Here is a 25,320-nt window from a genome sequence, read left to right as displayed (position 1 = left end):
GCACACCGACGTAATCTCTCTTCGCTCTGCGCAAGCAGCGGAGCGCAAACACCACAGGCGGCGAGGGGAGGGGCTGACTGACTTGCCGGCTCCTCATTGGTTGGGAATCACGGGTTCGGCAAGCTTCTTCCCCTTCCGGTCCCTGAGTGGTTGAGGCTAGAAAAAAAAAAAATCCCGCGGTCATTGGCTGGGGCGGGCTGTCAGTCCTTCCGCGTGTAACGGCGGGCGTGGTGCGGCGCTGCGCGGCCTATAGAGCAGTCGCGAAGCCTGCTGCAGAGAGAAGATGGCGGTCGCCGTGAGAGCTTTGCAGGAACAGCTAGAAAAGGCCAAAGAAAGCCTCAAGAATGTGGACGAGAATATCCGCAAGCTCACCGGGCGGGACCCGAATGATGTGAGGTACGCATCGGACGGAACCTGAGGGGTTGGGGAGGCACTCCTCGGGTTGGGGCGAACTGGGGAGAGAGGGCAGCCGACCGGTTGTGGGCCCGCTGGGGTCAAGGGGCCTGTTTCCCGGGCGGCGGCCGAGCCCTCTACTCGGCTAGGCGGGAAGACGCCATGCCTGCGCCCTAGGGCGCTGGGGGCCAAGTGCTGACGAATGGAAGGCGAGCCTGGCTGAGCGGCATGGCTTCCGCGCCCCTAGGAAGGCCGAGACCACGGCTTCCCGCCCTTGGCGCTGCAGGCCCGGAACTGCAGTACAAAGCCCCTTTCCGCCCCCGCGGCCCCGAATCTGGATCAAACCAGAGACCCCCGGGGGAAGCGGTGGCCACCTCTCCCTACTGGCCTGGGTGTCCTTCCCTTGAGGTTGGAAGATAGGACCTGACCCAGCCTTATTAATATGTAGCAGTCTCGAGGTACATATATTTTTGTAACGCTGGTCTTGGGGAAGCAAGAAAGAGGATTAGAATTCTTCGTTTCGAAGAAGTGGATCTGAAACCGTCATTTCAGAATTATTTGTGTTCATTCTTCCTTAGGGTGTACCACTCCTCTGGAAGAAGTATATGATGCCCGCGGGTATGTCTACTTAGGACTTTTACACTGATTATAATTTCTTTTTAGGCCCATCCAAGCCAGATTGCTGGCCCTTTCTGGTCCTGGTGGAGGTAGAGGACGAGGTAGTTTATTGCTAAGGTAAGGTCTTTCGAAGATGTTAACTGCTATGTTTCTAATAAATGTATTGCAGAAGTAGAGGTTGGGGAATATTAATTAGAACAGTTTAATATAAACTGTGTTTTTAAGTTCTGTGAAGGCTTTTTGACATCTGAGAATGTAATTGGTGGTGGTAGGATGTTCCTGCAAGGGAAGAAGGCAACTCTTTCATGTAAATGTTTCCATAAAGTTTGCTTCACTTGTGTTTTTCTTTTTTATAAAAATCAACTAAATTCTCTAATCTCTTGGAAATACCCGTTTCGATGTTTCTCAAGCTTTATGTTGGATGGTTTTCATTGTAGGCGTGGATTCTCAGATAGTGGAGGAGGACCCCCAGCCAAACAGAGAGACCTGGAAGGGGCAGTCAGTAGGTATGTTTTCTTTTCTTTTTTTTTCGAGACAGGGTTTGTCTTTGTAGCCTGGGCTGCCCTGGAACTCACTCTGTAGACCAGGCTGTCCTCGAACTCAGAAATCCGCCTGCCTCTGCCTCCCAAGTACTGTGATTAAAGTCGTGTGCCACCACCGCCCAGCTGAGTAGGTATGTTTTCAAAAAGATACCTGAAGTATCAGTACGTACCTTGTTTTCTAGGACACTAGAGGTATTTCTGTGTCATTAGGATTTATTTGAACTGGGCTAGACAGCGAAATTGGAAGAAGTAACACTTTATGTTCTGTACTTTGAAAAACACCAAGAAATATTTGGCTATGATAAGAGAGTAAAGTTTGGTTTAGAGCATCTTGTTTCATGGTTTTTTTTTTCCCCACTGACAAGAAAATGGTAAATGAGATGTAAACTCAGTAGAATATGTCTTCTGGAGATGGGTCCTAGAATATGCATTCACCTTTGATTATGCATTTGATTCTGCAGTGATCATTTAGTTTCTTTTTCCTTTGCTAGGCTGGGTGGGGAGCGTCGGACAAGAAGAGAATCACGCCAGGAAAGCGACCCAGAAGACGATGATGTTAAAAAGGTATTGAAATTAAATATTAGAGGATGAACATAGTTCTTAGTGTGTTTTGAAAAGCATGTTACCCAAGCACAGGAAATCACTGATATTTTCTTTTCTCTTGTAGCCAGCACTGCAATCTTCTGTTGTAGCTACCTCCAAAGAACGCACACGTAGAGACCTTATCCAGGATCAAAACATGGATGAAAAGGGAAAGCAAAGGTATCTGCTTACCGGGTCAGAGTATTAAGGGAAGTCAGATGCTTATAGGATCTCTTAGTGAGTTTTGGTGTAGATTGTGCAGACATTGATTTTTTTTTTCCTGTTTCTTAGGAACCGGCGAATATTTGGCTTGTTGATGGGCACCCTTCAAAAATTTAAACAAGAATCTACTGTTGCTACTGAACGGGTATTGGTGCTTTTTTGTTTTGTTTTGTTTTGTTTCCTCATCTACTCATCACCAAATAAGAGATTAATGTTTCTTTTAAGAAAAAAGCTTGAATGTTCTCTTTGGTTTTTTGACAAAGGCTTTTGCTGTGAAGCTCTGGATAAGCTGGTATTCACAGTGTAGTTAAGGGTGACTTTGAACTCTGGATGCTCCTACCTCTACCTTACAAGTGCTGGAATTTTTTGATGTTTTGGGTTTTTTGTTTTGTTTTTCTGAGACAGGGTTTCTGTGGGTAGCCCTGGTTGTCCTGGAACTAGCTCTGTAGTTGCCTCTCCCTTCCAAGTGCTGGGATTAAAGGCATGCACCACCATCACCTCCTAGCCACCTGTGGATTTTTGAAATGAGATCTCGCTATGTAGATCAAACTAGCTTCAGACTCAACAGAGGTCTGCCTGCCTTTGCTTCCTGGGCGCTGGAATTAAAGGTGTAAGCCACCACACCTGGCTTTATAGTAGGTTATTGCCTTTACTTTATGTGAATGGGTGTTGCCTGTATATGTCTGTGCACCCTATGTGGACAGTGCCTGTGGAGGACAGAGAGTGTTGGATTCTCTGTGGCTGGAGTCACAGAGCTGTGGGTTGCCCTGTGGTAGCTGGGAATCAAACACGGGTTCTCTGAAAGAGCAGTCAGTGTTTTTTTTTTTTTTTTTTTTTCTTTCTAACCATGGAGCCATTTCTCCAGCCCTTGGGAGGTATGTGTGTGTAATTTTTTTTTTCTTAAAACATGTTCTTATGTAGACCAGGCTGGTCTTAAGGTGGGTTTTTTTTTGTTTTTTTTTTGTTTTTTTTTTTTTTTTTTTTTTGCTTTTAAAGAATTATATACATAAAAGTACCCTGTGGCTTTCTTCAGACACACCAGAAGAGGGCACCAGATCCCATTACGGGTGGTTGTGAGCGCCTGCTGGGAATTGAGTTCAGGATCTCTGGTAGAGCAGACAGTGCTTTTAACCACGGAGCCATTTAATTACATTTATTTATATGGTTGGGAGACATACATATATATATATGTGTGTGTGTATACATATATACACATACATACATACATACATACATATATATATACACATATACACATGTATGAATGAGAGATGGGGGAGAAAGCGCGCGTGTGTGTGTGTGTGTGAGTGTGAGAGAGAGAGAGAGAGAGAGAGAGAGAGAGAGAGAGAGAAAACAGCTTGAAAAACCACTCCAGGGGGTGAGTTTGGGCTTGAGCTTTGGGGGTTACCAGCATTGGTAGTATTCCCCTTACCTGATGCACCGTCACACTGGCTCTGGAACACTTGTCTTGGCCTAGGGCCTCATGTAGCCAGACTTGATTTGAACCACCCATGTTACTGAGAATGACCTTGAGGACTTGGTCTTCCTGCCTCTGACTCCTGTATCCTGGAATGACAGACATTGGGCCTGCTCAAGAGTTGTAACTGAGTTTTATTACACACCCAAAGGCAATCCATACCACTCTAAAGCAAAAGGCTGCCCCCCCTACAGTGTTCTTCTATAAACCTTTATTTCAGTACAGCTACAGATTTGTCTCTGTGGGGCTGCTTCTGTAGGAAAACTAACAGAAAGGGGAATTCTGATTCAGTATGTACTCTGAATTGCTGAACTACCTCTGATGTTTATCTCACATTTGAAGAAAAAGTTTTTTAATAGAGGGAAATATATTACTTGCTAAATTAGAACTCTACAGGTATGGTAGTATATGCATATAATCTTAGAAGTGTGATAGCTGAGGCTAACCTGGACTGCCCAGCAAGAAGACTGTCTCAAAAGCTAGCCGTTGCTCATATATATAATATTCAGGACCAAGAGGCTGACAAATTAAATGGAAAATAACATGATGAAAGTGTACAAGTAAATTTACGTAGTAAAATTTAAGTCTCATGTAAGGAAGATGTGTGTGGCTTTTATGGTAATTAAATTACAACTAAATAAATCTTGGTTATCTTTTACTTATACTAAAGAAAATTAATTACTTTCAGCAAAAGAGACGCCAAGAAATTGAACAAAAACTTGAAGTTCAGGCTGAAGAAGAGAGAAAGCAGGTTGAAAATGAAAGGAGAGAACTGTTTGAGGAGAGACGTGCTAAACAGACAGAACTGCGGCTTCTGGAACAGAAGGTTGAGCTTGCGCAGCTGGTAAGTAGTGTTCTAAATCCTAAATTAGATATTGTTCATGTTTACAAAGCATTGACCTTTTTACCTTTTCTTTAGCAAGAAGAATGGAATGAGCATAATGCCAAGATAATTAAGTATATAAGAACCAAGACAAAGCCCCATTTGTTCTATATTCCTGGAAGAATGTGTCCAGCTACCCAAAAGCTAATAGAAGAGTCACAGAGAAAAATGAATGGTAAGTGTGTGAAGTCCATTGATGTTTCTTAGTGGTAAACCATGCATTCACATATGCCCGGTTTTGTTTTTATGATATTCTGAAATTGATAGCGGTGTCAGAGTTCAGGAGTGTTTTCTGCATAATTGAGTTTAACCAGAAGCTCATTTCATAGGTAGTAAAGACTTCATGTAAGATTTTTGTGTTTTAAAATCTTAGTAGACAGAGAAGAATGATAAGGGCCAGGCAGTGGTGGCGCACGCCTTTAATCCCAGCACTTGGGAGGCGGGTCTACCGAGTGAGTTCCAGGACAGCCAGGGCTACACAGAGAAACCCTGTCACGAAAAACCAAAAAAAAAAAAAAGAAGAAAAAGAAGAATGATAAGGAACTAAGGCAAAACAAGCATAAGTCCATATCAGGTATTCACTGAGGGCTAGACACTGGTAGGCTGGTGATTGGATGTTTTGCACTTGGGAACAGAAAAGTTAACTATATAATGGTTCTGCTTTAAAGAGGTTTTGTTAAGCTTCATCTAGCATAAAGCTCAACAACAAAGGTAACCCTGTTTTTTCCTCAGATGTATGTCCAGGTTTGTGTGCATAGAATTCCTAGGTCCATATATGTGTCTTATGGATGAGTTCCGTTCTCAACATACCTCACACCCTAAAACAAAATAAAGTAAAACTTAGAGGTACAAAAAGATGATTTGGTGACAGTGACCATTTTTGACCCATATAAAATTGTTATTTTTAAATTTTCTTATTTGTCATAAACTTTACACATGTAATTTTTTGTTGTTTAGCTTTATTTGAAGGTAGACGCATCGAATTTGCAGAACAAATAAATAAAATGGAGGCTAGGCCTAGAAGACAATCAATGAAGGAAAAAGAGCATCAGGTGGTGCGTAATGAAGAACAGAAGGCGGAACAAGAAGAGGGTAAGGTGGCTCAGCGAGAGGAAGAGTTGGAGGAGACAGGTAATCAGCACAATGATGTAGAGATAGAGGAGGCAGTGGAGGAAGAGGAGAAGGAAGCAGGCGTAGCTCATAGTGATGCAGAAAAAGAACAGGAGGAGGAGGAACAAAAGCAGGAAGTGGAGGCTAAGATGGAGGAGGAAACTGAGGTAAGAGAAGGTGAGAAGCAGCAGGATAGTCAGCCAGAAGAAGTTATGGATGTGTTAGAGATGGTTGAAAGTGTCAAAAATGTAATTGCTGAGCAGGAAGTAATGGAAACTAATCAAGTTGAAAGTATAGAACCTTCAGAAAATGAAACTAGCAAAGAATTGGAGCCAGAGATGGAATTTGATGTTGAGCCAGATAAAGAATGTAAATCTCTTTCTCCTGGAAAAGAGAATATTAATTCTCTGGAAGTGGAAAAGGAGTCTGAGGAAAAAGAGGAAAAAGAAGATAAAGAACCTGAGCCCCATCCTGAGCCTATGGCTCAGCCTCAGCCCCCACCTCAGCCCCTGCCCCAGAGCCAGCCCCATTCTCAGCCCCACTCTCAATCCCAACCTGTACTCCAATCCCAGCCTCTCTGTCAGCCTGAGACTTTGCCGTTAGCTGTTTTGCAGCCTCCACCTCAGGTTATTCAGGAGCAAGGGAATCTACTACCTGAGCGGAAGGATTTTCCTATAGAGTCTATAAAACTCCCTGAGGTGCCTGTAGAGCCAGTCTTGACAGTTCATTCAGAAAACAAAAGCAAAAATAAGACTAGGAGCAGAAGCAGGGGTCGAGCAAGAAATAAAACAAGCAAGAGTAGAAGTCGGAGCAGCAGCAGCAGTAGTTCCAGTAGCAGCTCTACTAGTAGCAGCAGTGGGAGCAGCTCCAGCAGTGGCAGCAGTAGTAGTCGAAGCAGCTCCAGTAGCAGCTCCAGCACGAGTGGGAGCAGCAGCAGAGACAGCAGCAGCAGCACTAGCAGTAGCAGTGAGAGTAGGAGTCGCAGTAGGGGCCGAGGACATAACCGAGATAGAAAGCACAGAAGGAGCGTGGACCGGAAGCGGAGGGACACTTCAGGACTAGAAAGAAGTCACAAGTCTTCAAAAGGTGGTAGTAGTAGAGATACAAAAGGATCAAAGGATAAGAATTCCCGATCTGACAGAAAAAGGTCTATATCAGAGAGTAGTCGATCAGGCAAGAGATCTTCAAGAAGTGAAAGAGACCGAAAATCAGACAGGAAAGACAAAAGGCGTTAATGGAAGAAGCCAGGCTTGCTTAGCCTATTCTTTGCAGCAGAAGATTTCTTGATGAGTAAAAGGATTACCTTGTAAAGAGGATGCTGCCTTAAGAATTGCATGTTGTAAAAATTCTTTTTGGAAAATACAGACTGTTTGTTTACCAGACATTCTTGTACTTTTTGCATAATTTTGTAAGAGTTATTTATCAAAATTATGTGAGGTTCCAAAATATGTAAAAATGATAATAATAAAAAAAGATTAACATCCTTTGTCATCTTTTTTAAATACCCTATTACTCTTCAGTCAGAATCTGTATATTTTAATAGGTAAATCTTTAAATTGTTCCTTTATGTTCTGTATCATACATTGCTTTTGTAGAAATAAATATGCATCTTTCATTATTTTTGGGATGTCCTTGTTGACACTTGTATAATAAATATCTTTATATCATTTTCAGTTTTTGTCACAAGATACTAAACATGATTAGGATGTTCTTGAAGGTTTCATCACTTTGATTTGCCTGAAAACAGTTACCAGGTTTTTACAGCTTTGATGGGGAATAGTTTTTAAACATTTAATTATTTCCTATCTTACAATTTTTAAGCATTTTTCTGTTTTTCATTTAAACCATTCAGTGGGTAGATAACTTAAACAGTACGATTTGGTTGTCATTTCCTGGTTATAGAACATTCTCTTGTCCTCACAGCTACTTGTGTGATAACAACATAGTGTGTACTCTGTTATAGTTATCTCCTCCTGGGTGGTGGGGGTGGGTACAAATATCTTCTAAATTTGGTTTATGAATTTGTGGTCTTGTCTTTTTTTGTTGGCTATAACTGAGACATGCCAATCTGTGTTTTCAAGAATTTTTGTTTAAGGAAGTATTGTATGGAAGTTTACACAATGAAGGAAGTTCATCTAGACTTGAATATGTAAACAAGATAACACACAAGTGTACCAAGTGATTAATAACTTTGTTGTTTATAAATTTGTATGGACCTGGAGTATCTGTTGCCCATTGCTATATATGTGCGAATAAATGTGGCTTAGACTTGTGACTGTTTAACATTAGTACTTGTATTAACATTTTGCTGCATATGAGAGCATTTAAGTGACAGTGGCTATTTTAACATTGTAGCTTTAGCCTGACATTAAATATTCAGTATATTGTCTATAAGTAAATGGTTTAAGTGAAAAATGAACAAACATCTTCATTTAGTTTTGTGTCTGTACCACCCATGTGTTAAAGCAAATGTGAAAAGAATTCTTTTTAAAAATCCTTGGATTAGGAGGCAGAGACAGGTGGATTTCTGAGTTCGAGGCCAGCCTGGTCTACAGAGTGAGTTCCAGGACTATACAGAGAAACTGTCTCAAAAAGCCAAAAAAAAAAATCCTTGGATTAAGTGAACCACCTACATCCATAAGCATGCTTGACATCAAGACGGGTTTAATCAACTTGTACTTGGCAAAATGCTTCGGCCTTGTGCTATGCAGTGAAACAGATTGGTGAAGGAATGACTAGATTAAAACTGGCAGAGAAGCCCTCCCCATGCTGGTTATTTTGTATGTGGGTATATGCACGCACTGAGGAAGCCAGAAGACATGGAATCCCTTGGAGTGAGAGTGAGGTGTTGCTCACTGGATGCTGAGGACCAGACAGATCCTCCGCCAGAGCCCTAGGAGCTCATAACCTTTTGTTGACATCTATCTCCCAAGTGCTAGAATTAAAGGTGTGTGTTACCACACCATCCAAAAAAATTTTTTAAGCTCTCATTTCCGGATATTTTAAGTTTTTGCATATTTAAGTATTTTACTGTTTTTTTTTTTAATTTAAAGCATACATAATATGTGTAAGAGATTCAGTATGGAATTTTATATCTATTTTTTACCTTTAATGACGAGTTTTACATTGGTCCCTATGATGGAAAATAATAGACTTTGAAATCCCTTTTCTGTTAGCAGATAGTCCTAAATTCTAGGTGGGCAAAGGCACTCCATATAGACTGAAGCAACCCTTCTCAGTGTGCCTTGGAGTTAGTCATGGCCATCATGGGAATGGAAGCACAGAGTGAACCCCCAGGTCACATTGTCCCTCTCCACTTTGCTTTTGCCAAGTAGTGTAGCATGTATTGGCTATTAATAAGTGTGGATGATGCAGAGAAATGTAGCTCAGAGCAGTTCATGGAACTGACCCATCCATGTCCACTTGGACCTCCATATTCTGATTGCAGGTGTGTCAGTCATAGTTAAGGTTATTTACAGCATATGGCTTTATAGACTAACTTCTAAATTGTTTGCAGTTAATACCTTTGAATATATCATGGTCCATGTATCTTTTTCAAATATACCTAAAATCGATGCATTTAGAGACATTTGAGGCAAATTGGAAACTTAGATACAGATACTCGTACTAAATAGGAGATTATTTTCATATCCTATTTAGTTTTTGAAGTGTAGAAGACATTTGGAAGCTCTTACAGGGCTGGTGAGTTGGCTCTACAGTTAACAGTGTATACTGCTTTTCCAGAGGATCAAGTTCAATTCCCAGTGCCATGGTTTTAACTCTGGCTCCAAGGAGACCAAGGCTTCTGGGTTCTGTGCACCTGTACTCATGTGCACATTGTCTGCACACATATATACACATAATGGAAAAACCTCAAAAATATAGGGCTTGGGGATGCCACCCTCTTGGTAGAGGACTTGCCTAGCAATGTAAGCACTGCATTTGATCCCCACACTAGATAGAACTGGATAAGATGTGCTTGTAATGCCTAAACAGAATGAGACACAGAAGGGTTAGAAGTGCAGTTCAGGGTAGTCGGTGTATCAGTTATCTCAAACACTTAAGTAGGGAACATTCAAACTTTTCTACCTAGCCTTTGAAATAATACAATTAGTTGTCAACCACAGTAGCCATATTGTGTATGTAGAATTCTAGATGTTAATTCTATTCTTCAGTTTTGATCCACCTTGAATTGAGTTTTGCTTGTTTTTTGGGTTTTGCGTGTTTGTTGGTTTTGGGGTTTTTTTGTATGTATGCTCGTGGTGGTGGGGATAGATTCTCACTGGATTCATGGCTAGCATGAAACTTACCATGTTGACAAGGCTGCTCTAAATTCACATGGTACATCCCGTCTCAGCCTCCTGAATACTAGATTAAAAGCACAGACTGTCATGCACAGTTGTAAGAAGTAGGGTCTAATTTCATTATTCTATGTATTCCCAGTAGTATTGGAAAGACTATCTTCCCCTACAATGTTTGATCTTAGTGCCTTTGTTAAAAACCAATTAATGGGGCTGGCAAATGGCTCAATAGGTGAAAGCACTTGCCACACACTCAACCTGACAACCTCCTGAAGTAATGCACTCAAGTAAGGGAGACATGCCCGATGCTACAGTGTGCAGCTATAATCACAGCATATCCTGTACTGAATTAGAAGAAGAATCATCAGGAAGGGTGAGGGTCAACCAGCCTGGAGTAAACACCTCTCAGCAGTGATAGCAAGAGAAACCCTCAGCAAAGGACAGAACTGACTACTAAAACTCGTCCTCTGACCTCCACACGTGTGCCAGGCATGCATCATATATGTATATTATATACCCATAATTTAAGAAAAACGTATCTTGAGATGTGCACTTTGTGTGTGTGTGTGTGTGTGTGTGTGTGTACAGTGCTCTGCACGCTAGGCAAGCATCCCACCTCTACATTAAGACTTTAGTCCAACATATGTTTGGTTTTTTAAAAAATTATTTTGTATTACGTGTGCCTGTGTGTTGGGAGCTGCGTTCGCCATTCGACAATGGCGCGGCTCCGTGTGGGAGCCGCATTCGCCATTTGTTAATGGCGCGGCTCCATGAGGGAGCCGCATTCAATGGCGCGGCTCCGTGAGGGAGCCATGAAGTAAAGTGCGCCCGCGCAAGGCGCGCCGGCTCCCTGCTTCTTGGCTCTGACAGAGCCATGAATGAAAGTGCGCCTGCGCAGGGCGCACCGGCTTCCCGCGCTCTGGTTTTAGTCAGAGCCAAGCCGAGTGTGCGCATGCGCAAGGAGCAAAAACTAATATGCTAATTAAGCCTCACTCCAAGAGCCAATGAAAAACCAATATGTTAATTAGGCATCACTTAAGGAGCCAATGGGCATGCGGCACGTTCTCCCAGGACTCTATATAAGCCTTGGGTTCTGGGGCTCGGGGTCCTTCGCCACTACCATCCAAGAGAGCTGTAACACTACCATCTAAGAGAGCTGTAACACCATCTAAAAGAGCTGTAACAAGTAAATTGCTGTCAGAAGAATCCTGAGTGTGGCGTGTTCTCCTTATTGGCGAGGCGGTGCGTCACAACTGGTGCCAAAACCCGGGACGAAGCCGGACGTCTCAGTGTTTTATCCAGCTTCGAGGGACCCTGTTAGCTCAACAGAGGATTCAGAACTGACGGCGCGAGAAGTCTAGACGCTTTTCTGCAAGGTATGGTGGATCTTGTCTATCTTGCTATTACTATCCCCGTTTGGGCTGCGATAGTTTTAGTGCTCTGCTTTAGTCTTAATTGGCATATACAGGGGAAGGAGTGCACTTGCCCTCCGTGTAAGATGTTGATCAGGTAGCTCCCTGGTTTGTATCCACGGGGTCCCTGTCTAAGGGCTCCTGGGGCAAACTTGGAGGTGATCTGATCAACAAAATAGAAGGAGGGAAGTTAAGACCAGGCATGTGGCCTTTGTATAAAATGATTAGAGCCTGTATAGAGGATGCTAAATGCCGACACAAAGTAAGAGAGGGACAAAGAGCTTTAGCAGAGCATCAGGATAGCCTATCAGAAGCAGAAAAGGAAGAGAGCACTAAGAATAGAACAAAGAGAAAGGAAAAGAAAAAAGAAGAAATTAAAAAAGAAGTAGCTACAAAAGTGGAACAGAAAGGGCCTAAGAAATTGTACCTAGTGTTAACTGAGTTTCGAAGTCTAAGAATTAGTGACTCCACCTCTGAGGAGACGTCTTCGGGGGGTGGAAAAGAGACATGTCTAAAGATTTTCCCAAAGACATTTGATCTGCAGGGATGACAGAGGGATAATTTTAATTCCCTGGGAGAGAAGAAGAAAAAAGGAGTAAAGATGAGGGATAATTTTCCCTGGGAGAGAAACGTAGAAAAGGAGAAAAGGCCTTAAAAAGAAAATCTCTTTATCAGGTAAAGAATAAGAGAGAGAAAGGGTTTTAGAAAAACAGTTGCCCTCTCTCTGAGCTATGTCAACAAAAAAGAGCTCTTAAATGTCCTTCTTTGTTGTCTGTCCTTGGCGCACCAATGTCAATGTGTGTTGATTGTTTGTTTTTTTGTCTAAGTGTATGTTCTATGTTGCATGTTCAAAAGACAAGAATGGTTATATATCCAACTATTGGGCTACTTTAACTTTGTTTTAAAGGCAGTCTTAATATATACAGGCTGATAAGCTACCTACACCTATAGCTAAGAGTTGAGCTGAGCTGAAAAAGCCTCTATATCCAGTTAAAAAATTGCAAAGTTTGAAATTATATGAATATGAATCAGGGGAGCCTGGGTCCTCCAAGTGGGAACAGGATTTAGATAGAAAAATAGTCCGCTTTGAGGCGGAAGGATACCATTCACGTGGGCGGCTGCCTCCGCAGAATAGAGAACAGTAAAAACTGCTCTCCCAAATAAAATTAATAGATACTGGGGCTGATGTAACAATTATTAGAAAACAAGAGTGCCTTTAACTTGGCGTTTATCTGATCCCTTATTCAACTAAAAAGAGTTGCTTATTCAGTTAAACCAAAAACAAAGTTCAAATTTAAGATTTATAAAATTAATGAAACATTACAGCCTGTCTTGCTTACATCAGTTACCATTCTAGTAAATACATAGAATTATTATAGATTTACATCCTGGTAAAAGTGATGAGATTTAAATCCAATGAATTTATTAGTGATTCTTGAGAGCCCATGAAACAATATCATTAAAGGGCTGACTCAAAGAATAATTAATAGTCTTATATAAGAATTTGTTGTTGCTTTAATATGCTTGAAGTGAAAGAGAAAGAAAGGAGCTTGTTTGTAGACAGAAGAGTGAGAACATCCATCATCAAGTCATCAGTGGTTATTTAACACAACAGAGGAGCTGCCTTTTAGGTTTTTCTCAAAGAAAAATTAGTATAGTACTTTTCATGTTTGACACTCAAGATAAAAGAGGTGGTAAATTTAAAATGATTTAACAGCTACCCATGGGGCTAGGGAGAAAATAAAGTGATTAAGAAAAAACTTTTCAAAGACGACTGTGAGTTAGGTACTATGACAGCCCAGAGAGAGAGAAAAGTCAGTAGTAGTGTAGAAAGGAGACTCAACTGGATGTGTTAAAAAATGAGCGTCAGCTTGCTTCACAAGATGTTCTACAGTATGAGACAGTCCCTGAGAGTTGTGGGCATCATAGTGTGGCCTAGTATACTGTTTCTAGAGAGAGCATAGCAAATGTGCATTTTTACTGTTCACATGGAGAGACATGAAACTTCATAATGCAAATATAAGTAGCTCTCAAAAATTTATTTTTCCCATTATATATTAAACTAATTGCTCCCTATGTGAAAAAGAAAGTCTTGCCTTTCTTTCTTATGTGCAAGGCCCTGGGACTTGATCCCTGCACCACAAGGAGATCAAGAAGAGCTAAGGCTTTTAGACTATTACAGGTATCCTAGACTTTCATCTAATACAAAAAATTACACACTACAACTTTTGTCTAGGGAGAGCTAGCTAGTCAGTAAGGGTGACCAATAAATCTCTCAGTGTATTTTATTCATTTTGTTAACTGATATCTCTACAAAGAGTTTCTGTACGCCCTTACTCTAATACAATGAGTTTTTAATAGTTGAACAGATTGTGACACAAAAAATTCCAATAAAAATGGATAATAGGGACTGGAGAGATGGCTCAGCCATTAAAGGCTAGGCTCACAACTAACAGATATTAATTGGCTAAAACCTCATCTTAAACTTATCATAAGAAGACTTAAACCTCTGTTTGATGTTTTCAAGGGAGATACAAATCCTAATTCCCCTCAACAGTGAGGGATAGATAGCTTTGTAAAGGTATAGAATAAGCTATTGATCATTAAAAGATAAATTATATAGACCATGATACATTGTTGGCTGTTCACATTATTGCTACTCATGTGCTCACAACAGACCTTTAGCCAAAGAAACCATTAATGTGTTTTCATCCTTCTTCAGGTACAGTGATAATACAAGATTTTAAGATAAAAATCCTGAAAATATTTTAGATGAAATGCTAATTCTTTATTCCAAATAAAAATTAAGTTGGTTATTAGAAAATAATGATATTTGGCCTATTACTTGACAAAGTTTTAGACAAAATTGATAATCATTAAGACAAGTTGTTAACAGTTGTTCTCTATACATGCTTTTGTATTTCCTATAAATTTACATACAGCCCATAGAAAAAATATTTACAATATTTACAGATGCCTCATCAATTTATTAGGCAGCATATATAATTATATCACATGTACATTTTCTTGAATTTTCCCCTGCTTCAACACAAATAATTAAATTATGTGCTGCTGAAAAATCAAGCTTTCAATTAATACACTCATAGCCAACATATGGCTCATGGTTTATAAATACAACTTAATTTAAGAAACATGTACTGTTTCTTTATAAGACATTTAAGGGTTCATTGGATTGCTTAAAACCCAGGACAATGCCAAAACAGATTTGTATACCAGTCAAATTATAGACCATATAGAAACAATTGGCTATACAATCTTATTCTTTATATCATCAAAATAATAATAGCTTGAGACTATAATTTGATATTTCTGAAAAATGTACAAGTTAAATAACAAAAACTTGTTCTCAGCGTCCTCAATTTTCATAATGATGTTAAGCCTTGAGGGCTTACACGTGATCAATTATGGCAAATGGATGTTACCCATATCCCATCCTTTAAGAGACACCTGTTCTAAAATCATTTTTGCCTCCCCTTTATCGAGAGAAAAGGCAACACATGTTATCCAACATTGCCTTGAGGCCTGGAGTGCCTGGAAAAAGCCTAAAATTCTCAACTTATACGTCTCAAAAGTTTAGACAATTTTGTCGCCAAATGGAGGTGACTCACCTGACAGGTTTACCATACAATCTTCAAAGACAAGACATTTTAGAACGGGCTCATCACACTCTTAAATCTTATCTATTAAAACAAAAAGGGGGAGTTGAGGAGGCTCTACCCTCAATGCCACGAGTCACTGTTTCTATAGCACTCTTTACTCTCAATTTTTAAATTTGGACAGTCAGGGCCATTCGGCTACTGACCGTCATTACTTAGAGCCTGATAGGCCAAAGGAGATGGTCAAGTGGAAGGACGTCTTGACCAGACAATGGAAAGGCCCGGATCCTATTTTAATAGGATCCAGGGGAGCGGTTTGTGTTTTTCCACAGGAAGAAGACAATCCATTTTGGCTACCAGAGCAACTAACGTGAAGACTCGTGATGACTGAAGATGACACCCCGAAGAATTCATCTGCAGACGCTTTCAGTCCTAATTTGGATCCTCCAGATCTGGGTTCCTAGTATATGGGGAGAACAATGATGGGCTATATTATCTACTTTTCCTAAACCCATACCTGTTAGACATGATGCCGTGGTGTTTCCAAGATTCCTTACAACTAATAAAACCATGGGGCTGCTTGATAAAATGCATGCGCCCCTGGGAGAAAATCGTTCCTTGCCTGAACGGGGTTCTCTCTGTTTTCAGTTGACTGAGACAGGAAACTGTATAACTCTCTTGAAGAGAACCTTGGGGTGGTTTTATGAAAAGAGAAGCTGGGTTAAATTAACAACCAAAAAGAATAATAATGAAAAGGACAATAGTTATGTCAAAGAGTTCTCACAGTCCTTTTTACAACCAGCCATTTGGATAGATGGAACATTTTTATCACCCAAACTTATTGATAGAAAACATCTTCGTTAACCTAAGGTCTCTCCCTTTTGTAGTCTAGAAGATGAGAGAGTTGTTCTGCCTTGGTCTGATTGTCAATCCAGAGTAACACGATGGGCAGATACCAATAAAACTTTTTCCTTTTCACCCAATATGCTGGGAGATCTTGGAGCTGACTCGATAATGAGAAAAGGTCCTTTTCTACAGAGCATTAGTATGAATCCTTTTCACAAATGGCTACTCTGTAGAGTTAATGGCAGTTGTACCGACCTCAACCCGCTAGCCTTTCTCCAGGGTGGAGAGGCAGGAAGAACATCCTTTACAGGAGTTATTAATGGAACTATGGTGGAACAGAGTTCAGATCCGATCCCTCAGTTGACAAATCCTATTCAGTTAATTACTGGAGTTAACAAGATTATTGTAAATCAAACGGTATTTTCACCTACTCCAGTGTGTGTCTTTCCACCTTTCTTGTTTATTCTTTCAAACTCCTCATTTGAAAAATGCACTAATGATTCATGCATGATGTCTCAGTGTTGGGCGGTTAGACAAGCTAAACGTGCCATGGTTGCCAGAGTGCCACGATGGGTTCCTGTTTCTGTTGAAACACCCTCTATTCTATCATTATTCAGACAAAAAAGAGACTTTGGCATAACTGCAGCCATAATGACGGTGATATCAGTTAGTGCCATTGCAGCTACAGCTGCTGGGATTGCTATGACAACCAAAGTTCAAACAGCAGCAGCCTTAAATCAGCTGTCCGCTACAGTGGCAGAGGCAGTCAACATCCATACTTCTACGAGTGCTGAATTGAAAGGCGGATTGATGATTGTTAATCAGCGCCTAGATTTGGTAGAAGAAAGATTAGACATTCTTTTTCAATTGGCACAATTGAGATGTGAAAGAAAACTGGGCACACTCTGTATTACTAGTGTTCAATATGAAAACTTTACTCGAACAACTAATTTATCCAGACAATTGTCTCGTTACCTAACAGGAGAATGGTCAGAAGGATTTGATGAACTCCTTGAGAAGTTGCGAGTAGTGGTGATGGCCATCAACTCAACACGCATGGACCTTTCGCTGACTGAAAGACCTTCTTCCTGGATTTCTTCAGCCTTCTCTTTCTTTAAAGAGTGGGGGGGGGAGTAGGCTTGTTTGGTACAACCCTGTGTTGCAGATTAGTGTTCATACTCTGGTTGGTTTGCAAGCTCAGAGATCAACAGAAACGAGACAAAGCCGTGATTACCCAAGCACTTGTGGCCTTAGAACAAGGTTCATCTCCCGAAATCTGGTTATCTATGTTAAAGAAATAGCCAGCAAACAGATCCATCAGCCGCTGCACCCCAAGGGCTCAGCCCATTACATTGGGTCGATGAGGAGTTTTAGCCTGACTGGTCTTGTCTGTGTAGCTCTGGTACCTGAATTTTGAGACAAACAGCCCTTGCACCCCTAGGAGATGACTCCATTGCACAGGGATGGGTGTTTGCATCTCTTTCGATTTCCCTAGCCTTTGCACCCAGAGGACTTGTTTCCATTGCACCTGGTAAGGTAGGGGAGACTGTATCAAACTATTAGTCCTTGATCGCTTATTCCCCCATGATGGAAATTGCTTGATCGGGCTTGAGTTTGAGTCATATTGGTACTGTGTCAGACAGACCAAGGGCAACTCCATCTTTTCGTCTCCAGGCCAGCTGCCATTGGTCCCAACGACGGGAATAGGTTGATGCCATATGCCAGAGGTACACCACGAGCTGTGAGTTTACCCCATGACGGGCATTACGAGTGGCCACAACCTGGGTGCACATTCTTGCTGGCAAGAATGCCAGGTGTGGGTGCAACCCTCGTAGCCTAAGATAAGGAGCTCACCATTCTTTGGTGCTGGCTATGAAAGAACGTCAACTAGCCTAAGACACGGGAAATGGCCAGTGCCTGTGATTCTCATTTAAAACAAAAAGGGGCAGATGTAGAGAGCCGTGGAAGGCAGAGACAGCGCTGGCAATCCGATGCTCTCACAAGTTCTATAATTTATTGCCTTTGTGTAAGGGGAAAGCGCGGAAAGTCACAGCCCATCCCGGGGCATATAGGATTTTATGGGCAATTAACCAACCAGATATGTACACGTCGCTCCAGGGGGTATTTAACCCAGGAACCCTGAGTGGTAGTCCTCCATAGTTCCCAGGGCTCGGGTTCCCATTGCACGGGACATAAGTGTAGATGGTCTCACAACTGTTTAACTGCCTTAAACGCCTTACTGGTAGAACGGTGGGCTTGATCGGCGAAATAACAGTTGGGAATTTGTTGTAGCAATATAATAAAGAAGGGGGACCTGTGCGCTTGTATGTGGTTATATACAGATAAGTTCAAGTGCCCAAGGAGCCAGAGGTGTCAGATCTCTATGAAGCTGGAAGTTACAGTTGGTTGTGCGCCACCTGACATGAGTGCTGAACACTGAAGTCTGGTCCGCTGCAAGACCAGTGTACATTCTGAACTGCTAAGCCACCTCTCCAGACCTTACACTTAGCTTTAATGCAAACTTAAGAATAATTTTCCAAGAACAAAAAAGATTTTTATTTATTTATTTATTTATTTATTTACTTACTTACTATTTATTTATTTATTTATTTTGGTTGTTCTAGACAGGATTTCTCTATGTATCCCTGGCTATCCTGGAACTCACTCTATAGACCTGGCTGGCCTCAAACTCAGAGATCTACCTGCCTCTGCCTTCCCAGTGCTGGGATTAAAGGCTTGTGCCACCACTGCTTACTGTTAGCTTTAGTTGTATTAACTTTTAATTTTTATTTGTGAATGATCGTGGGTCTCACTGCTCTTGTGGACCGGAGAGAGCAGAGATGAGGGATCAGAAGCCCTACGGGAATGTACGGTGAATGACTGCACCATACAGCTATCAGGAGGCAGATCAACTTTACTTAAGGTGATTCAAGGCTTAGTTTTGCCAGTGTAGGAACAGCCAGAATAGTCAAAGGCCATTGGCTGGGGGGTTAGGGTACCTGGAATGCCTCTTTAGCATTGGGGAAGTATTTTAGCAATCTCAGGTGCTAGTTTAACAGGTTTTCCCAGGAGAAAGGAAATTGATCCTGTAATCTAATTGAAGCTACTGAGATTGCTCAGTTAGAGCCTAAGTATCCCCGAGACTAGGTCAGAGAAGGAGAAACCCTGCAAATGAAGGGAGTCTTCCATATTGCTTTGAGCCCAGAGATTATCTGGTCATGGTGGACTTTGACCTTAATTTGCAGAGTTTTCTCACAAATAATTAACATCTTTAGGATGTTGGACCAATCTTAATAGAAAGATTCAGTTCCTCATGTATCCTGTCACCTATAGACTGTGTGAAACCTTTGATGGTTTTCTTCTTTCTCATTAAGTTCCTCAGAGAGTTCGCATGTATTTGGTATTATAAATAGAAGTCCTCCACTTTCATTGCATGTCTAGTTTATTTGCTTGTATATAGACGCAAACGCACAGAGATCCATAGGCATGGTCTTTAACTGTAGTTCCCCAGTCTATTCTGTCATTGACACAGAAACCTGGATACATCATATCAGATTCTCAGTGGCTTAACCAAAGGTTAGTTAGCTGCCTTATGCTAACTTCATATCCATCACTCCAGTATAAATAAGAAACAAGTTTGGGGGCTGTGAGGAAAGTTGAGTGGTTAGGAGTGCCTGCTGCTCTTACAGAGGACCTTGGATTCTGTTCCTAGTACCTACGTGGTGGCTCAAAACCACCTGTAACTCAAGGGATCTGAAGCCTTCTTCTGGCTTCTGTGGACAACAGTCATGCATGACATACATGCACACACACACACAGACACAGACCCCTCCCCTTTTTTTTAGAATCTCAATTTTTGAGAATCTCAAGCTAGTGTCAAATTCACTATGTAGCTTTTAAACTTGTGTGTGTGTGTGTATGCATGCACATATATTCGTGTGTACTTACTCATGCACGTACGTGGGGGGATGTACACACATGTGTGAAGGCAAGAGATTGACTTCAGGTATCTCCCTCTATCATCCTCCACCTTGCTTTTAGTTTTATTTATTTAGTGTGTGTATGGGTATGTGTGTTATGGAGCATCTGAAGACAACTTTTGGGACTTGGTCCTCTCCTTCTACCATCTGACCCTGGGAATTGAACTCAGGTCCTTAGACTTGTCAGCAAGCACTTTTTTATCCATTGAGCCATCTTGCCAGCCTCACAATGCTAACCTAAAACTTTATAGTTTGATAATTCTATATCCTTGATCAAATGCAAAATTACTTCTTCTAGACGTCAAGCCCTTAGCCCTTTCTGACTTATTTTTAGGGTGGGGCTGCAGGATAAGTTCCTATTTAGTCATTTAACCTTTGGATCTCTTCAGCTTTCCTAAGAATCTGTCAGCCTTTACTTCTGCTAAGACCGAAAGCACATGACTCAGCTCTCAGCAGGCAGGGCAGAACAGTGCGTCCTAGACGTTATCTAGGACCATGACCTTTTATTCAGAGTTGTAACCACTTTGAACAAAATTACACTTGTAATGTTTAATTATTTATTTATCATTTTAATTTTTCCTTGTTTTTGTTTGTTTGTTTGTTTGTTTTTGTTTTTCAAGACTGGGTTCCTCTATGTAGCCCTCACTGTCCTGGAATTCACTCTGTAGACCAGGCTGGTCTTGAACTCAGAGATCTGTCTGCCTCTGCCTCCCAAGTACTGGGATTAAAGGCGTGTGGCATCATCACCTAACATGACTGTTAATGAAGTTCTGAGGCAGTCTAGCGCTCTACATATTTCAGTAGGACTGGCTCAGAACTAGCAATGCATATCTGCTGGAAACCACACTGCAGAGTTGGAATGAGAGAAGCTAGTTTAAATAAGCCTGAGTGTTTCTTTTTCCCGGGCACTTGCCTTGCCCTTCTTGGCAGTTAGCTTGTGGCCGCGTGATTGTGTTCTGCAGTGGGTAAAGGGGATACGTTCTCTGTCTGGACCAGGAAAATCCTCACGAGACTCTCTTCACTTTCTCTTTCACTTGTGATGATTTCAGAGACCACATGATCTAGGATACAAACTTACAAAATGGAAACATTTGGGATCTCTGTGTTACTACCTAGAAGAAAATCACCACAGAAAAACACCCTGACTAACTTGGGGAATAAAAGATAAGAGTTCTTTCTTTCTTTCTTTCTTTCTTTTTTTTTTTTTTTTTTTTTTTTTTCTTCCTTCCTTCCTTTCTTTCTTTTGTTTGTTTTTTTTTCGAGTCAGGGTTTCTCTGTATAGCTCTGGCTGTCCTGGAACTCACTCTGTAGACCAGGCTGGCCTCGAACTCAGAAATCCGCCTGCCTCTGCCTCCCAAGTGCTGGGATTAAAGGCGTGCACCACCACCGCCCGGCAAGAGTTTTTTCTTAAATTACAGAGGTTTGGTGGATTATTTATTACTTTAGTTCAAAGTAATAATGATTTTTTTTTTTTTGAGATAGAATCTTTCTATGTAGCCCTGGCTAGCCTGGAACTTGCTATGTAGATCAGGTTTGCATTGAACTCACAGAGATCTGCCTGACTGACTCCTGAGTGCTGAAATTAAAATGCCTGGTGTAATAACGACGTTTTAAGAGTTGTTTAATTGTAGAAGCCACATAGGTAAGTTTATGTATTCATTAGGATTTTCAATATATCCATATCCGTCAGTCAGCAGGTAAATATTTCATAAAACATTCCTGTTTCAAAAATATGGAAATTTGGTGACTCATGGCTATAATCCCAGCACTTGGGAAGCTGAAGTAGTCTCAGGATAGCCTGGGCTACATAGTAAGATCTAGGTTAGTCTGGACTAAGAATGAGACCTTGTCTCAAAGCAAGCAAGCAAGCAAACAAAAATTATATTTGGAAATAGTCCATGTACCCTCCAGGATAAGAATGGACAAATTGTTATTGAGCGGGAGTAACCAGTCTTGCTATAGCTCTGTGAGGCTGTAGCTAAGTCCTTTATTGGGAATTGGATATTTAGAAATACCAAACACATAGGCTGCTTTTGCAGTGCTAATAGTGAGAGTGGGACTACACACATACACACACACACAGACACACACATGACACTACTCAACTGAATTTTGACTGTCTTAAACTACTCTGCTCTTAAGCTTTCCCAGGTAGTCACGTTGTTCAATCAGAATATTTCTGAGGCCAGGTCAGTACAAATCTGCAATTCTAGTTACTCAGGAGGCTGAGGCAGGAGGATTGAAAGGTTGAAGATTGCCTGGGCTACAGACTAAGGTCAACTAGGGCAACTTCTGTGAGACCCTGTCTCAAAGTAAAAAGCAGAAAAAGGACTGGTTAATTAGTTTAGTGGAAGAGCATGTTGCCAAGGGTGAGCCAGGCCTCTGGGTTTAGTCTCCAGTAGCACAAAAAGAAAAAACTTTTTTCTTTTGCTATTTTGGCAATGCGAAGAATATGGTTTGAAAGAGAGTGCCTCCCTTGGGCCCATGTATTTGAACATTCGGTCCCCCATTGCTGCTACTGTTTGGGGCATTTGGGGTAGTAGAGCCTTGTTAGAAGAAGGGTGATACTGGAGGCTGACTGTGAGATTAGGAAGTTCAGTTCTGGACTGGAGAGATGGCTCAGTGGTTAAGAGCATTGACTGTTCCTCCAGAGGTCCTGAGTTCAATTCCCAGCAACCACACAGTGGCTCACAACCATCTGTAATGGGATCTGATGCCCTCTTAGCTGCTGTAGCTGTTTTGTTCTGATTTTCATTGCAGCATCTTGCTGCTGTGTAGTTCAAGTTGGCCTGGAACTTGCTGTCTCCTGCCTCACACTCCAAGCTGAGGTTAGTAGCTGCTGGCCTATGCCCCACATTCAGACCGTTTGCATGTTTTGTTCATTTCTTCTTAATAAATAGGCTTCTGTGGTGCTGGAGAGATGGTTCGGGGTTAAGAGCAAGCACTGTCCTTGAAGAAGAACCCATGTCAGGCAGCTCACAGCCACCTTCAACTCCAGCTTCAACAGGATCCAGTTTCTCTGGCCTCTGTCGGTACATGTTAGCTAGTAGATAGTGGCTTCAGTACTTAAATAAGGGCGCCCCCTACCGGATACAGTTAATTCCCAGTACCTTCTGTTCTCCAAGACCATGCAGTGAGAGGCCAGTAAGCACGTTTGGAGCCCAGAGGCATCTCTTTCAACTTTCACTGGAGCCTATGTGTCTTCCATTGTTTTTCTTTTTAAAAGGTTGAGGCCTTGATATTCTGCACCTCAAGCAAAATGCCTGCCTCAGTCTTCCCGGAAGTGGGAAGCGCGGGTGCGTGGTGGCATGTACCTAGGCGCTTTTCTGTCTAACCCTCCTGCTGCACTCTCAGCCCGCTGCCTTTTGGGAGGCAAGCTAGCTGGAGGGCTAGGACATAAGAGAAGGTACATTGCCTGGTAGTATTGGGTATAAGAATGGGGTTATGAAAACTAGTTTTGGAGAAATAGTATATTTAAGCAATTAGGTATGCGGTGTCAGACTTGTGGGATTGACTGGGCTCTTGCCTGAGGATGAAAATCCTCGAAAGGTATCTGTTGGAGGAGCATTCTCAACTGTGAACTAATTCAAGGGCTCAAAGGTAATCTTTATTAGAGTTTAATCCTGCCAAGATTAAGAGACAAAGATATATTCATTTTGCTTTCAACGATCTTTTGAAGTAAGTATCTTTCGACTTAGCTAAAGGATTCATATACTCTGTGAACAGAATAGGCCAAGTTACAAATTCACTATATAACTCAGATAAAATGAAATTTCTATTTTTATCTTATGTATATGAGTGTTTGCCTGCATGTACATATGTGTACCATGTGAGTGCCTGATCCCGACAGAGGCCGGAAGAGGTTATCAGATCCCTAGAACTGGAGTTACAGACAGTTGTGGACCAACATGGGGCTGCTAGGGCTGGAACCCAGGTCCTTCTCTGAGGCTAAACTGCTGAGCCATCTCTCTACTCCCTGTGTGATAAAATTTTAGAAATGTGATTATTTTTCCAGCTTAGGTTATAGCTCAGTTGATAGAGTGCTTGCATCCCCAGCACCTCAGGAACCTGTAGTGGAGGTGTCTGCCTCGAATTCCAGCACTGGAGAGACAGAGTAGGAGGATTAGAAGCTCAGAGTTGCTTTGGGTTACATATTTAGTTCATGGCCAACCCAGGACCACATAGATGTTATGCTCTCACACTAAGCCATGCTTCCAGCCCTTGCCCAGACATTTTACAAAAGTAAAACTTTAATTAAATAGACGACTTGATTTTTTTTTTAAACTATGAGACAGCAGGGGAGGCAATCCAACTGAATGCAGAATTTTATTTAGTCATGAGATATGCCTTACTCTTGGGAAGCGATATAGTCATTTTTTTATCCATCTTTGCATTATTTGAGTAAAAAATATTAAGTGCTAATGTTTATACGATTTTATTTGAGTCCCAAAGAATAAGTAGTGTCTAGAAAAGCAGTTATATGAAAAAGGGGGGAAGGGCTGGAGAGATGGCTTAGTTAGTGGTTAAGAGCACTGGTTTTTCTTCCAGAGGATCCAGGTTCAATTCCCAGCATTTATATGGCAGCTCATAACTGTCTGTAACTCAAGGTCCAATGCAGGCAAAACACCAATGCGTATGAAATAAAAATAATCATTCAGAAAAAAAACCAAAGAAATCGTATCTCCTTCCTCACAACTTCATATGGCTTCCTTCTCCACATCAAAAAACACCCACATCTACCCTTCCACCGCTCATTACGATTCCTTTATGACTGCATTACTTGCTGGCTTTTAACACTTTCCTGGCCTTTGCCACCCACCTTTGTGTTTTCTATGTGTGACACATGTGTGTGACTGTGTTTGTGAGGCTGAACTGAACTCAGGACTTAGTATATACTGTGTAAGTGCTCTTCCACTGAGCCATATCCCCAGCACAGCCTTCAGATTTATTGATTATACAAAGGTCCCTCAGAACCAGTTCTATGACCCCCCCTCCAACAGAGTATAGTTTACATATAAGGCCACAAATAAAACAGTACGATATTTATAGATAGCCTACATATACCCTCCTTTCATATACTTAATCATGTTGAAATTAATTATAATACCTTAAGCAATATAAATGTTATGAATATAGTTGCTATGCAATATTGCTTAGAGAATAATGACAAGGGCTAGGGGAAGGCTTGTACACGTTAAGAGGTATAGCTTATCAATAAAAAGCAGGTTTGTGGACTGGAGCGTTGGCTCAATGGTTAAGAACACTTGCTGTTCTTACAGAAGACCAGAGTTCCCAATACCCACATGATGGTTCATAACCGTCTGTAACTCAAGTTCC

The 25,320-nt window shown here is 41.4% G+C and overlaps 1 protein-coding gene across 1 annotated transcript; it reads left to right on the top strand.

Annotated features, from left to right (window-relative positions):
- Positions 1–199: 199 nt before the first annotated feature.
- On the top strand, positions 200–8,107 carry Pnn (pinin, desmosome associated protein). Its single transcript, XM_028781783.1, has 9 exons — positions 200–396; positions 1,057–1,128; positions 1,449–1,517; positions 2,045–2,117; positions 2,221–2,315; positions 2,427–2,502; positions 4,523–4,678; positions 4,754–4,892; positions 5,675–8,107. The coding sequence occupies exons 1-9, from the start codon at positions 284–286 to the stop codon at positions 7,060–7,062; spliced, it is 2,181 nt and encodes a 726-aa protein (XP_028637616.1). The 5' UTR covers positions 200–283; the 3' UTR covers positions 7,063–8,107.
- Positions 8,108–25,320: the final 17,213 nt, after the last annotated feature.

Source organism: Grammomys surdaster, unplaced genomic scaffold (genome assembly GCF_004785775.1).
Source record: "Grammomys surdaster isolate TR1022 unplaced genomic scaffold, NIH_TR_1.0 98, whole genome shotgun sequence".
In the NCBI taxonomy this organism is placed as follows: Eukaryota; Metazoa; Chordata; class Mammalia; order Rodentia; family Muridae; genus Grammomys; species Grammomys surdaster.
This window is presented reverse-complemented; position numbering and strand designations above follow the sequence as displayed.